This window comes from Phallusia mammillata, chromosome 5 (genome assembly GCF_965637545.1).
Source record: "Phallusia mammillata chromosome 5, kaPhaMamm4.hap1.1, whole genome shotgun sequence".
NCBI classification, from domain to species: Eukaryota; Metazoa; Chordata; class Ascidiacea; order Phlebobranchia; family Ascidiidae; genus Phallusia; species Phallusia mammillata.
The window spans coordinates 3,368,668-3,383,899 of NC_137256.1; the positions used below are offsets into that span (position 1 = coordinate 3,368,668).

Genomic DNA, 15,232 nt, shown 5'->3' on the forward strand with positions numbered 1-15,232 from the left:
GCACGTGACGCTTGTTGTTAACCTTCTGATCACGTGATTACATTTATATGATGCGCTTTGCAACGTCTTGACAGAGTTTAACTGTTTTTCGACAACAAAAACAATCAACGGTTATGGCGTTAGACAGCAATTAGAAGCATGGTATTGTCTGTTAATATCGCAAACCAGTAATGCTAAACTATATGACGTTCTGGTTCATTTCTTAACCCCACATAAACATAAAATGTTGTGATCGAGTTAACGCTACAAATGTCAACTTTTGTACACTCAATATCCAAACTTTGTTTGCTAGGGTGTCTGTTTTTAGTTAACAAACATTTTATACTTGTACACTGCAATTGTTATAGTTAACAAACATTACATATTTGTACACTAGGGATTCTAGGTCAGTCCTCTACCAACAAATCGAATTACCTTAGTATGCTCACAACACAGTTACTCCTACTAAAGGCAATAGAAATTACTAAATAAAATTGGTTTAACTAACTTTTCACGGTTAAACTAAATTCTCTACATATCTTTGTATATTTTAGGGCATTTTGTTTTATAACAGTTGTGCAAAGTTTTTTTCCAGTGGTTTTTCTTTGTTTTTGTTGGTTCTTGTTTTATATTTTAGAAAATAATGTTTCATAGTGTATTGAACTGATGGTTTGATTTCATTAGTGTCAAGAATGATGATTGCACAGTAAACATGATATAATAATTGGATTCGATATTCTATTCGAAACAATTATTCTAGAATACCTTGTTGTTCTACTTTAACATTTCTAGTGTCTTCTAGTAATGCATTAAAACGCTCGGTCGTTCGCACCCCCACGAAAAATTGTCGCTTGTTTCAGTTTCACTTGATGAAATAAGCCGCAGCAAACAAAACACACCTGTTATATAAGAACGTCTGTCACCTTGCACTGATGCTGACAACAAAGATTGTTGAAACGTACGCAATGTAATGTATTACTTGTAAACAAGCTCTTTGGCTGTTGTATAAAGGCTGTTTTTTTACAAATAACTGATTTACAGTGTTATTTCATATTGCAAAATGATTTAACAGGGGTGAACAACATAAGTTTACAAACCTAATTTACGTTTCTTGTCGCATTTGAGATGTTGATTAAACTCGGTGTGACGCAAGACTACATCGTGTAGGAAATTTTCACCTGCGACTTCTATATTTAAGCTGTTCAGGGTCTTGCGATATACAAGTTTCACTCAAAAAACACAGCGGGCATGGACACAACAACAGTGATAATAATCATTTACATTTTACAAGTTCAAAAGCGCAGTCAATTGCAAAAACTACAGTTTTACGTGAGTTAAAAGGGGCTGGCAGCTCAAATTTGCCTGGGTATTAGGCTGTAGGCCAGTGGTTCCCAACTTTTTTTAACGCGACCCAAACACTTACCAAAATTTAGTTTTGTGGTTTCTCGCGACCCATGGACATGCTATTTTAGTTGTATTTTTGACTGTAAGTTAGGAAAGCTTTTTGAAAATTACTGCGCCAGTTTAGCAAATCAATAACCTTATAACGAACAAACGCTGTTGTTTTTTACGACCAAACATTTCCATTTATTCCGAACTTGGAGCTGAATCGAAGCATTATTTGCCAGACAACGCTATACTGTGAGCTAACACATCACTTTATCACGTCACAAACAGTTTTAACCATTATCACGACAAGTTGTGATGAAGTTATTATTGGGCAACAATTTAAAGCCCTGGGTAACATAAAAGCAACGCTACGAGGCATCAAAAAGTAGATGCTGTAATTGTCACTAAAACAAGCGACCCAACAGAATGTTCAGGAGACCCGACTTTGGGTCGCGACCCATAAGTTGGGAACCACTGGGCTTAGGCTAAAACAAGCAGCCGGATAAGAAACTGTAGAGGAAGAAGGAAAAAAGCAAGCAAAGGTGTTTATACACGTTTAGTTTGAAGACATATACTAAAAAATCGACCAAAGGCGTTGTCTGCGGACTAATTTAGCAGATGCCGCCTCCGAAAATTGAGAAGCAACCGCTGAAGTGGCGACACACATGCATCTGGCACCAAAGACATGGTCGGTGATCTGTAACACAAACGGAAGGTGTTTAAAATTAATGGTTTGACTGTAGGCTAAAGTCGCGGTTTTGAAAAGGCTATCATGAAACTATCAAAATTGTCACTGTATATACAAAGACATGCTTTAGCTTAAGGCTTATTCGAACGATTTGTACTCCAAAACTGCAATATACAAAGGCACCAAATCCACCTAAAAGTTTGGGTGTTATCGGCTTATACATCGAGTTAAAAATAAAAAAGCGGCGCAATCTACAGCAAAAATTGAAAATGCTTGTATTGGGCTTCCAGGGCCTTAATGAAGTTCAAATTTTGCTTTTTGTAACAACGCTTGTGCCAACATTTAAGGACAAAAACTCGATGGAATGAAATGTTCCGTGTTTTTTGAATCGAGTCATTTTGGTTTTTGAAGTACACTAAGCGTTTCATTATCGGAAACAGTTGATCAAAACGTTATGCATTTTTTATTCATTTCTTTGTTGTCGGAAATGGGGCATCTATTTTGTTGTTTGGAATGGGGCATCTGGGCTAATACGTTCAACAAACATGTTTGAATTACTGATAAATATTTTGTTTGGCGTTTCAGTTTCGTTAAGACTTTTTTAATAATTCAGTGAATTAAACTTAAAGTATAAAATTTAACATGCAACTTGTTTTTCTAAGGTCGACTCGCAAAAAAATAATAATAAATAAATTAAGTTTTAAAATGATTCGCAGTGCATAAAAGTTACAGACCCCAGACTATAAGACGTTTAAATCGCTTTGAACCACAAAGTTCTGCGCTAAAGAACGAAGTCCCAACCGTTTGCTTGTTATGTGAATACTTACGTCTCGCGTATTGGCAACTCAAGCCGGTGTAAAGCCATTCGCGACTGCAATAGGAACTTATACATTTTTGGAACAATTGTCGGTGATGAAATCGACCTGTAAATGTGTACTTATTTTTATAAAATATATACACTTAGGCCTAATTATAGCGGTATTTTTTATGTATTTTTTTAATTACTTTTTTGACAAAAGTTATTTATCCATTTTTTAACGGATGTAGCCTATGTCTAAAACCTGCCTATGCCTTATTTCGTTTAACTCAGAGGTGTACAACCAACCACAACCTGTGAACATGTATATTAACACATATGTACTGGCGACCGTGAACGTAAATAAAACTCAATTGCTTAAATTTGGCTGGGCCTTTCAGGCGCCATCAGATGGTATATATACATATGATGCTAACCTATTTTTCACCTCAGCAATTTTGAAACAAAAACAAACAGGCAATTTGGCGGTCGTTGGTGAAATAAGGATCTGCGATGTCGTAGCGAAAATGTTGTGCATCCCTGGTTTAACTAACTGTGTAGGCTATTTGACTGTTTTGATATGCTTGATGGTAAAATATTATAATTTAAGCAAACGTAAAGCGAAAACACATTTTTGGAAGGCAATTTGTGAGTTCTATTTTTTTAAATATTTTGTTCTCCAAAAAGAATTGCATATACCTTTGGCCCTATTACGGCCATACAGGTCAAGGTCAAGATAGAATTCTAAGCGGACTGAAAAATCTTTTGAGCCCTAAGTCTAAAATACAAGCCTATAAAACCCGGCTCAAACCCAAATGTACAAGCCCGAAACTCGGCCCAAACCAGACAATAAAAACCCGCATGACGATAGTTCTATGAAAATCATATGATTTCAGGGGCAAGTCAAGTCTCCTTTACCACAACTTAAAGCACGAACCTGACCCGAAAATTTGTTTACTTCTAGATTTCTTTCTTACCTTCAATAAACCCAATGGCAACTAAAAGCATCAAAGCACTTGTCCAACTAAATTTCATTTTTTGTTGTTCAGATGGTTGTGAAGCTTTCTTAAATGTTGGATCTGTCAAAACATCGAACTTTTCATTTAGAACGCTACTATAATATATAGGCTCTAGGTCCAAGTTCCCAGCTATTTTGGTTTTTCGTTTACCTTCGCGACCTGTTTGCTAAAATCTTACATTTTATATATTTTGTATTAATCGCTTTATTCTCCAACACGTTTCTAAAACGCTCAAGAAAAAGTTGCATGCGTTCCCTCGAAAAACCTCAATTGCGCTGGTATTCTCGAATAGTGAAATATATTTCGCCATTACAGGCCTTCATCTCATTTTTTTCAACTTTGTTGCAAATCCAGGTAATTAGTTTATATACTGATCAACAAACCTGTAAAAATATAATTTACAGAAAAGCGTATTGACTGCACTGTGACAAAATCTTACCAGAAGCAAACCATCATGCTCTGATTTGGATTCTCGCCATCAAGCAGTCCGTGACGAACCGCAAGCGTTATATAACTTTTTACGTCTGGCTAGATCCTTAAGCTAAACATCGTCGACTAGCCTACTCGCTTAGGAGAAAACGTCAGAGAATATATACTGTTGTGAGGTTCGATTCTAGGCGAAAAAATAACTCACAGCAAACGATGTTAATACAAAAAAATTTTTTCATGCAACTCGAATCTTTGTTACGCTTCACAAGATGCTTGGTATCCATCCGTTGAGGACATACTTGAACAATTGTCGAGTAGGCTTAACCAGTGTAACCGCATGACGAAAAATATTTTTAAAGATGCTTAATTGGTATCATATCCAGTGGTGGGATTCAGCCGGTTCGCACTGGTTCTATATAACCGTCTCACGAAATTGTATGAGATCAGCGAACCGGTTAGCATTACTGGTTACTGTCGATAGTCCGTTTGTAACAGAACCGGCTGAAAAATGTGAATTTTGTGATAGAAACGCCTGACAGAAAAATTTGAATCCCACCACTGTCACCGACCCAAAAAGTCCTATACCAAAATATCATTGCTATCACAAAGATAAAAAGTCCAGTTTTGTTTCACAACAATTTACAAAACATGAAGTTTCACAAGATCCGGTCGTTTTAATAGAGTGTTGTTAGCTTTCGAGACGCAAAACTTTACCAAACGCCTTCAATGCATGCTGATAAGTTGTTTTGCATAAATGTAGAAACATCGTTTATCAAAAAAGCCCCGACAACAAACGTAAACGTTTAAATCCCCTGGGAAAGGGAAAAGAATTGAAAGAACTACTGTAGTTTAGACCAGTGGTCGGCAACCGCCGGTCCGTGGCCCTGTACCGGTCGCATATTTCCAAAATGTTTCCGAATTCGAACCACAGGGCTTTTTAAGCCAATCACAAAGGCGGATTTTCCCGGGTCATGTGACTTTTTAACCAATCAGCCTAGTCGACTCATTGAACCAATCAGACGACAGCTTGCGTAGTAACCAGTCAATCTGCCTTGAGTCACAATATTTGAAAGTTAAGGTTGTGCGTGGTTTTATTATTGTATTACTAAAATATAAGCATTTTAAAAGGCATTTTTGATAATTACTTATTAGCTTTTTTTGTAAATAATCATCTGATATTGTTAAGTGGATTACCTGCAGCAAATGGTGGAACTTGGAGAAAAATTAGTAACAAAAGGAAATGAAGAAATGGTTTTTAGATTGACCTTACAATCAGCAAAAGAATGGGACGAGTGGCTTGAGTCTTTTTGTGTATTTTCTATTACTAGCTGGAATGAATACAAAACATTTCTCAACCCTAAAATATTTTGGGGAAACCTTTAAATGCCATCTTAATCAGTTTTGCCAACAGGAAGCTGGTGTATCAAATTCAACACTTTGTGTCCTGTGTCTATGGATGTTATGATCAAACTTTACACATCACATAAGTTGGTTTCTACTCATCCATGTATAGTAAGTGTGACAGTTAACCACAATCACTTGCTTAAAGCTGCCGGAAACCTTGGTTAGCTAAGCATCAGTGAATCTACTAAAAAGATTTTCTTCCTGTATTTTTGGCAATGATTGTCAGTGTCTCAAGCATTACAAACCCATGAGACCAATTAAAGTTGCTTGTTACAGATGGAATGAGTGCAGTCACTAACAACTGCCATAATCCAAAACCCTGCTCTGTGTACTATCTCTGAGATCAGTGGCATAAATGTAACTTTTGGGCATAAAGTGGTATAAATTTGTTTTGTGCCATACAGAAGTTTGTTGAAGAATCTGAGGCTAAGATCCGCTTTGAAAGAATCCACAAAATGATGTTACAATCTTCTGAGATAGTGTTTGTGGCTTCTACAACCAATCTGGATCAGACTAATGCCTCACTTACAGTCCTGTTATGTGGTAGTCCAATTGGGGATGTATCAGGGATCAGCACCTCAGAAGCAAATGTATGCGGGCATTGCATTGGGTCAGGAGCAGGCACCATCTGTGGAATTCTTTAGTGATTTGGCCACTACACATCTACATTAGATCATGGTGGCTGTTCAAATGCCATGAAAATCAATCCATCCGCTTCATTGTCTGATAGCATTGCTGGACCATTTCATAAACCAGTGACTGAATGTCCGGACTACACTGCAGAGAACTTTTCTTAAATTTAATAGTGTTCTGAGTTTATAAAGACCAAGCACTCTAGTGACTTTAATTAAAAGGAAACTAAAAAAACATTAGAAAGGTTTAAGAACTCTACCTCTTCTGCTCATTTCGTTGCACAAATAAGATCAGCACTTCATTCATTTGGAAGAAACTCAATTGGCAGCCGCAATGCTTGGAGCAAAATACATTGTTTTTTTTGGTACTGACATTAAAATTATATATTTTCTTGGTATGGTTGGTACAAAAATTCATTTCCTTTTGTGTTTTACTTTTTTTCTTGCAGCTTTTCCATGCATTTTTGTATAAATTGTTAAATGGTCTTGGATAAAATTGTTACTGCTGGTAGATATCATATTGCTTACTATTATTACCTAATTTGGTTTGTAATTTTGTAGATTAGGGCAATTGGCTTTTGATTAATTTATTGGATTGTAGGTTGGGCTATTTGCTATCCGAGAACCTGCATGGATACATAATCATATTTGCTGTTTAACAATTAGAATTGACTTTTCCATGCTCCAAAGTGATTACCTATAGCTTAGTGTGCCTTAAGTCATCAGAGCTTAGGCCTGTATGTCTGGAATCAAGGAAGAGCAGTTGCACTGCCCAAACAAATAAAACCTTGAGAAGGGATGGACTACATGAAAGGGCAGGGCAGATCGGAGACATCAAGCAATCCAATTTAAAAGGCATTTGCTTGACATTTAGCTGTAACTAAAGTTATTGTACAAGTAAACATATTGACTATCATGGAGAATGTGATACCAATAGATCATTGGATCTACTTTATAGAACTGTGTTGACTGATTATTATTAACTGTGGTTACTGCATGAATAATAAACAAACTTTTGGAGGACTGTTGAAATGAGTGATATAATGTTTTAATTTAGGTACAACTGTTTTGTTCCACATAAAGAATTGCAAATAAATAAACTAATGTAAACCATGAAGGAAAATAAATAGCCTGTGTAGCAAGGACAAGACAAACTAATTTAACTTGCTGACAAATAAGACTGGTCATATAGAGTGCTGTCAATAGCCAACCTTGCTAACCCTAATTTAGAGCATTGTAGGTAAAAAAGGTGTTTTGTTTCATACATGAGATTGCAAATAAAAAACAAGAAAAGATAATATAACTGAGAAAAAGCTGCTCACATGAGGTGAGATAAGGAAAATAAATTTCTGACACTGCTGCATAGCTGTTTTTAGGTGGTAGCTATTCTGTACAACATTTTTTGTGACTATTATCATTTCAATGTCACAAGAAAAACAATGAATATGCTAGCACAAGTAATTCTTCTCATCATTTACTTTATACTGTAGTAGTCTTTTTTAATCCTGCATTTGCTCTCAAGCACACTACTTCAATTTGCTATTCAAGATCACTTCTGTTTTATTGTAAACTTACGACAAAATTCCAGCATGCACAATAAAAATAACATATACATTGGTGGCACAGAACAACATTCAAAACTGAAAATACTAGGAGTTGTTTGGAACAACTATGCAAATGGTGTGCCTAGTGTACACTTATGTCAGAACTGCACTGTGTACAATTATAAACCATTTTTCTTTGTAGATTAGGAACAGTTTGTTGATCCCAAGGTATGGCATGCATAATGTGTTAAATTGCGTTGATCATAGGTGCTTGCACTAGAGACAATGAGGCATAATACACTGTTTTTATGCCATGCAAACTTGCCTGCATGTAGTGCTCATCATATACAAAGTAAAATTTTAACATCGATTGATTGAAGGGGATGCGTTGCTATCCTAAACAAACACATACCATTAATAATAGAAAATATTTTGCACAAAAGCTATTTTACACTCAATAAAAATTATGTGTGTATAATTTACTGCTATACATAACCTAATAAACATTACCTTCAGTTCAAACATCTAAAATGCATGAGTCTTCACCATGTTCTGACTTGTAAAAACGTTTTTTTGAATCAAAACTGACATAACACTTGCAACGTCGACAATACTGAAGTCAAAATAACCGCTTAGCAACCTAGACGTGACGTAACGGCAACCCGCAGATTTCCGCTGCTGTGATTGGCTGAAAAAGCCCTGTGGTTCGAATTCGGAAACATTTTGGAAATATGCGTACCGGTCCGGGAGGAGTTGATCGTTACCGGGCCGTATTTTTCAGGTTGAATAAAAACTTTTTGCCTATGCTATCCCGGGGATGATAAACTAATTTAAGCGTTTTTATTGCTAAATATTGGTAGTTTTTTGAAGGCTGGTTCGCGATAAAATTTAGTTTCAAAAACGGTCCGCAGTGCAAAAAAGGTTGCCGAACCCTGGGTTCGAATACTTGACGCTAAAATTCCGGACATTAAGAGTGTTTTGGAAAATTACTTCCGGACACAGATTTGACGCCAAAATTCCGGACATGTCAGGGAAATTCTTGACGTCTGTTAACCCTATGCTAAACCATACATAGAACATAAAACATATATGGTGGATCCAACATTTAATTTGAAAACAAATCCTTCTTTTTATCATTACTTGTTAAGGTTGTGGACACACTTACAAACCAAACATCAAAATTTTAACTTTTCAATACAAGGTAGACAAAGTTTTTTTTTGTACTATTTATCTCAAATGGCCCTTTTGCTATAAACAACAACATAAATTTCAAAATCATTGCAGTGTAACCATTGTATTCAAACGTCACAATGCTTTATCTCCCAGGAAACAGCTGATCGTTTACAACTTGAAGGAAAAGTGGAAATTCTGTATTGTGCTGATTGCAGTAACAGGAGTTGCAGTATGATTTTTATTTCACCAAAAGCGTTATTGCTGATGTTGATCTGCTGTCTTCGCGTGAATTTATACACGGAAGGCGCGGTATCGAAACATGCTTCAAGGAGAGGCGATGGGAGTCGTATGGAGAGTTTACAGCAGCCTGCCATGGTGGTTGCTAGTCATGAAAATAGCCAGTCTTACACAAGCTGGTGGCTGAAAATTTACTTAATCCAGTTTGCCGTGATTGTGCTCATATTTCTTAATGTCAGACGAGTTTTTATAGAACGAAGAGATTCGCTTATTAAGGTAAAATAGCAACATAACTTATTGTTTTCATGAAAAACATGTCATTGTTTCAACACTTCTTGGTTAGGTATAGTTAAGGCATGCTAAGATCTTACCGAACTATTCTCTCTAATATTCTTGATTTTGTTTTTCTTCAGATTCTGAAACACAAGCAGCAACAGCGTCAAGTTTTGGTTGCCAAGTTTAAAGAAATTATCAAAGTGATTGAAAAAAGAAATTCCGATTCTCCGGGCCAAAATTTAAATTCTTCACAAAGAATTCGTAAACGGAGAATGAGATTGAGACGAAAATCGGGAAAAATTCGAAGGCGATATTTTTCGCCACAAACATTTGAAATTACCGTTGAAATGGGAAATACCCAGGCTTCCAAATGTTCTGAATTTGAAATCAGCCCGACTGAAAGCTGTTATCTTAACCACAACGAAAATGAGAATCAATTTATGGAAGGCTTTTCGCAACAAAACGAAAATATGAGTGGTGTTTATTGCGGGGATGTGAATTCCCCCTGTGACGACGTCAACACCCATATCACTCGACCGCATTTTGTCGAACCACTCGATCTGAAACAGATAACAGAAGCTGGAATGAACGGACCCTTCTCTGCATCGTCCACTGAATGTTGGTCACCATCAAAACTTCGCAGTGGAAACTCATCTCGTGGCGTCATTGGGCATGACGTCAGTAGTTGGAATCAACCCGTATTTGACCCAACAAATAACATTCGTCAATCCATGCCACCACATACCGTGCAAATCGAAAAATTGATCCATGAGTTTAAAGAGTTTGAAGCAATGAAAGACAAAGAATTGCCAGATAAAATAATAAAGGCCCAAGCGGAGGTAAAACTAGTCTTGTTAATTGTTTTCGTTTTTGGAAAATTTATAATTGTTTTCGTTATTCAGGTCGCAGAGGAAATGGAAAAAATTAAAGTTGGTTTTCAACTTCCGGAAGAGAAACACGAGTTTACTGAGAGCGAGTTGTATTCTTGCCCGAAACTTCAATCGCGTAAAGCAGAACTCGACAAAATCAGATCACAAATCAAGCTTGTGCAACAGGAAATTAAAAAATCGGAAATGAATTGCAAAAGGCTTGAGCAACTTCAACCAAAACCCGAGGTTCTTAAAGACATCAATAAAAACATAAAATAAAATTTCATTATCTTACATCTTGTGTTGTTTTGTTTTAGAAAGCCGATAGAGAGCGTGAAATTGAAATCGCGTTGGCTCGTGAGCAAATTGGATTTGATCGATATTACGCAACCCGAAACAACATCATATGTCGGATCAAGTCAGCAATGGAAATACATTGGAATATTGCTTCGAATGTTAAAGATTGTCACGTGAAGAAACCAAATGCAGACAAAGCCATGTGTTTCGAGTGCGCCTCTGGTGGCCATAAATTGTATTCGATAGTGGGAATGGATGACATCATCGCTTCAACGAGTTGCGAGTTCTTGGGACAGCACAACGGTTTTGAAAAATCGTGTCCGTTGGTGTCGCTCGTCAACTCGTGGTTTGAAAAACTTGAGGTTGATAAAAGTGCCACAAATTGCGAGAAAGCAAATAAACTTGAAAAACTCTTGAGTCACGTGTTAAAGGATTTCTTTAACAAACGTTATTTGGATCGCGGACAATTGATCAGTCACGTTTATCGCACTGTCATGAGCGACTAATGTGATTTTATTTTAGTTTTGCATGTTGAATAAAATACATAAAAATTATAAATGTGTTTTTTTGCACAAAAACGTCTTTTTTAAATATCGATGTACAGATCATAGTAACTTCCTGGCACTATGGGGCCCCGAAGCAATGGGGAAAATATTAGACTTTTATTAATTCTTGACAAAGGCGGACAAACCTATCAGAATATTTTTATGTGTGGTATTTATTTTGGACACGCGCTGGGCGAAAGCCCGCTCAAAAAGAGCTATTTTTATTAAATAAACATATTCATACTGGGATCAGCCCTGAAGCGTCGATGCAGACTCGGTTCGCGCCTTTTTTCCTTTAATATTTTCCATCGCTGTCAAACACACACTGAAATGTAGTTTGCGTGTTCTGTGTTAAACAAAAAGTAGACTTGGGGGTCCTAATTTTTTTTTTGACAAAATCGTTTTTGGCGAGTAGAAAGTTTCAATCAACTTCTCTCAGGAAAAATTGTTCTCGTTAACTTTCCCGCTAATGTAGCTTTAAGCAAGACGTCATTTATAAGGACCATGTGTCTGACTGCTTTTTTCACGGAGTTCGAACCTAGGACGCTCCCGGGGGCGAATCCCGATCATGGTTTTTCTGTTTACGGGTAACCGCATTAACAGATGAACTTTAAAAATTGAACACCAAGTGGTTTGTATCTATACATTAACTGGATAAAGTTAGTTAGTTTGATTTTTGTAGGTGTCCATCATAAACATAGAACTTAGTGATTTTACCATTGTTGCCTAAATACAGGCACAAAATAATAATATCAGTTTAAAGCCACATGTCTAGTCTACACGCAATAACCGAAAAGATTCAATGAGAAATTCCATTAAATACAGTACATGATTTATTTCCGGCTTATTGACCGTTATAGTGCAAAAATATTTTACTTCATTTTATGAGACTTTCATGTTTTTGTTTTGTTTGTTAGGCAGCCACTAAAACATATCAAGCAACATATGTTTTAATAAAGCCCAAAACATGTAGTTTATAGTCTCTTTGAAACCTAGGTAATGAATAAAACGTATTCGGTTAAAAAAATGTTGATGGGCATTAAGGACAGTACTGCGGTAATAGCTTTATGAAAAACATTGGTTTTCGCGCGTTTTTGGGTTTTATCCCGTGGTGTTAAGGTTAAGTGCTATCAGCTTGCCCAACATGAAACCGAATCGTATCAGTGCCAAGTAATATGTTACATAGTAAGTCGTCTTGTTGGCATCCTTGCACGCAGATACCAACGAAGCATCAATAATAGATGCAAAAATCTACTCTTTTCACCTACCCTTAGTTTAATTTTGCATGCGCCTGTACGTCGTAAGGTGTGTGCAGTTTGCACTTGGTAATCAGAGACGGTATCTTTGCCCAACTGAGCGCCTGATCAGATTTCAATCTTTCCGCGGTACTCGAGTGGAAAGCGTGTCAATTTGCTAAATTATTTATTCATTTGTTGAAGAGAAAGGGGAGCTTGCAATGAAAAAGTGCAGGATTGGTGTTACATTCTTTTTCCTGTCAGTCAAACAAAATTAGATGACCAGTAAGTAAGGCGATCGCCACAAGGTTGGGTCAGTTGTGGACGAAGTAGGGTCAGTTGACAACAAAGAAAACCGCTGTTTCCTCTTGAAAAAAGGTGGGTACCACTTTGCTGCTATAAATCTAGAAAAATACGACTTTTCAATTTGATAGACGTTTTGAGGTTATGTGAATCTTTTCCCAAAAGAAACAAAATACGTCATAAAAGCATGTAGTTATTTTGGGAACCAAAAGCATGTGATTGCCAAGCTATACCATATGAACGAAGTTTTGTAAAAATGACGTTATCTTTGACTACGATTGGCGCCAAGACTCAATCACTTAAAAATCTTCTTCAATATCTACCTATTATATATCAATGATAAAAATAATCGGGTTTTCTATGTTTTCTTAGCTTGAAGCGTTTTTTCTATGTTGTTGTTTTGTTTTGCTTGCAGAGTTTTTCTTTTTAACTTTGGAAAAGGCTTGCACTTGTCCTGTGCCTTTGTTATTACTATATAGACCTGCATTTTTTCACGCGGGGTATCCTACACAAAGTTTGGGTTAAGTTTATTATTTACAAACTTAACATAGCATGTGATCAAACTTGTAGTTTAGCTTACTAATGTTCCATAACCACGTGTTTTTTTTCTCGACAATTTGTCCGATACACGGCAAATTAAAACTCCACGTACGCCAGCCATTTTGTCAACCATTTTGTTGTAACACCTTTTCTCGTTTTGTATTTTTTGTCCACATCGCCTCGAAATATAGGCTAGATAGCATTCTACAAGCTTTTATTTTTGCCAAAGGCTATTGCTTCTGTGGGTTCTTTTTAACAAAAACGACAAGAAAATAACTTAACTTAAGGAGTGTAAATAATTTTAAGATTTGTGTCACCTGTTGTTATCACTTATTTACTATTTGCTAATTTGAAATGAAAATCTTGAGACGTTGTGCTCGATTTGTTGAGTTACTTAAAATGTCCGCTGAACTGAAAATTGCTGCACAATGCAATAACTTGTTAGTCACGAAATAATAGAAAATACTCTTGATAATATAACATATATATCGCCTATCACTATGAAAACATTATGTTACGAATGAATTCTGTTAAGAGTAACATTACGTGTTTTTGTTTTCTCTACTGCAAAAAACAGCTAAATTTTTATCGACGTGTAATCCCAAATTCGCCTTTGATCAAATTTATCACTTAAGAAACAACGTACGACTTTTGCAAATTTTGTTGGATTGAAATAAGCAAAGCTGACGTTAGAAACATGCTTTTAATTTTTTGAAAAGGCCGCTAATGCATATTTTACGTGCAGTAGTCTGAGCACCACCGTAAAAAGGTGCTCACTTTTTGCTTTGTGCACTTTGCTTAATTAGGCCCCTTGGGACCAAAACATTTGTTCTAAGTGCGGGCTTACCTCGGAAATTGCTTACAGGATTCGCGTGTCAATCCAGATGGATTACTTTTCTACTGAAGTCTTTGTTTTTATTTTTTAAGCTTGTTGACAGTAATTACGGCCGCGTTGGTCACTGCTGACAGTGGCCGGTTGTTAATTTTTCATTACGGTGAATTTTTAATGCCCCGCCCCCTAACGTTGAGTTTTGGTCATAACCTGATTGCTTGGTTTGCATAGTGTACACGGGGCCTCGAATGATGATTGCTTTTAATCAGCGTAAGTGTGGTTCGAGTGACGGGATAACAAATTCACCCTACTCTAATGATTTACAGGCAAAACAATAAATTTTAGTAATGGGTCAACTCGTCCAACTTAGACCAGGAGATAAATAGTATTGGGCGAGAAATAATGTGTAGGTTCTAATTACAAAATTGCTATTAATAGTCTTTAAAAAATTGACATTTTTTCTTCTCCTATTTTCGGACTGTAAGTTAAATGACCGAATCAAATATGATTAGACAGACTTATTGCAATCCGAACATTATTGATCTTCCAAGAGGTGGCGCATTTGAGTTACACCAGAACTCGAGAGCTCCATTTTTTGGAAGACATTACATTGTGTCCATTACATTTCACTGGGTCCAAGCTTCTATGCACAACAGGCATAATGTCCGAACATGTCCGAAACCGGCTCAATCACATAAAACTTATACGAATGGTCTGGAAGCACTTTGCCAACATGCAGATTTTAAATTTAAAACATTTATGGGACCTGCTGCAGTACTACAATGTTCGTTGTTTTTGATACAACTACAAATTATACACAAGAAGCTTTAAAAGTGACTAACTTTTGCACGTGCTGTGATCAGCTATCTGTCACTTGTTGTCTAAAACAAACAGTAAAATGTCTTTCAAAACAAGTCGCTCTACTTTGTAATTTGTGTTTTTCGACCAATTAAACACATTTGTCATGCACAAAAAGTACCTAAAAAGGAAATTAGTTCATGTTTTGCAAGCGAAATTACATCGCCTATAACTTGCCCCGAGCATT

At 36.5% G+C, this 15,232-nt stretch overlaps 1 protein-coding gene and 2 long non-coding RNA genes across 3 annotated transcripts; 1 reads left to right on the plus strand and 2 right to left on the minus strand.

Annotated features, from left to right (window-relative positions):
• Positions 1–983: 983 nt before the first annotated feature.
• LOC145230097 (uncharacterized) lies at positions 984–3,992 on the minus strand. Its single transcript, XR_013860555.1, has 3 exons — positions 3,830–3,992; positions 2,884–2,979; positions 984–2,065 (listed from the first exon to the last, which is right to left on the minus strand). It is a non-coding gene; the product is annotated as an uncharacterized LOC145230097 (long non-coding RNA).
• Positions 3,993–7,878: 3,886 nt separating this feature from the next.
• LOC145230098 (uncharacterized) lies at positions 7,879–8,645 on the minus strand. The gene is made up of 2 exons (XR_013860556.1): positions 8,391–8,645; positions 7,879–8,276 (listed from the first exon to the last, which is right to left on the minus strand). It is a non-coding gene; the product is annotated as an uncharacterized LOC145230098 (long non-coding RNA).
• A 1,121-nt stretch (positions 8,646–9,766) lies between these two features.
• Positions 9,767–11,238, plus strand: LOC145228095 (uncharacterized). Its single transcript, XM_080093082.1, has 3 exons — positions 9,767–10,405; positions 10,469–10,681; positions 10,753–11,238. The coding sequence occupies exons 1-3, from the start codon at positions 9,839–9,841 to the stop codon at positions 11,236–11,238; spliced, it is 1,266 nt and encodes a 421-aa protein (XP_079949208.1). The 5' UTR covers positions 9,767–9,838.
• The last annotated feature ends 3,994 nt before the right edge of the window (positions 11,239–15,232 follow it).

Bases quoted from the DNA above. Each gene is read 5' to 3' on its own strand.
- LOC145228095 (XM_080093082.1), top strand. From the start codon at position 9,839: ATGAGATTGAGACGAAAATCGGGAAAAATTCGAAGGCGATATTTTTCG. The intron at 10,406-10,468 runs GTAAAACTAGTC...TTCGTTATTCAG, and splicing joins TAATAAAGGCCCAAGCGGAG to GTCGCAGAGGAAATGGAAAA. The intron at 10,682-10,752 runs GTTCTTAAAGAC...GTTTTGTTTTAG, and splicing joins AACTTCAACCAAAACCCGAG to AAAGCCGATAGAGAGCGTGA.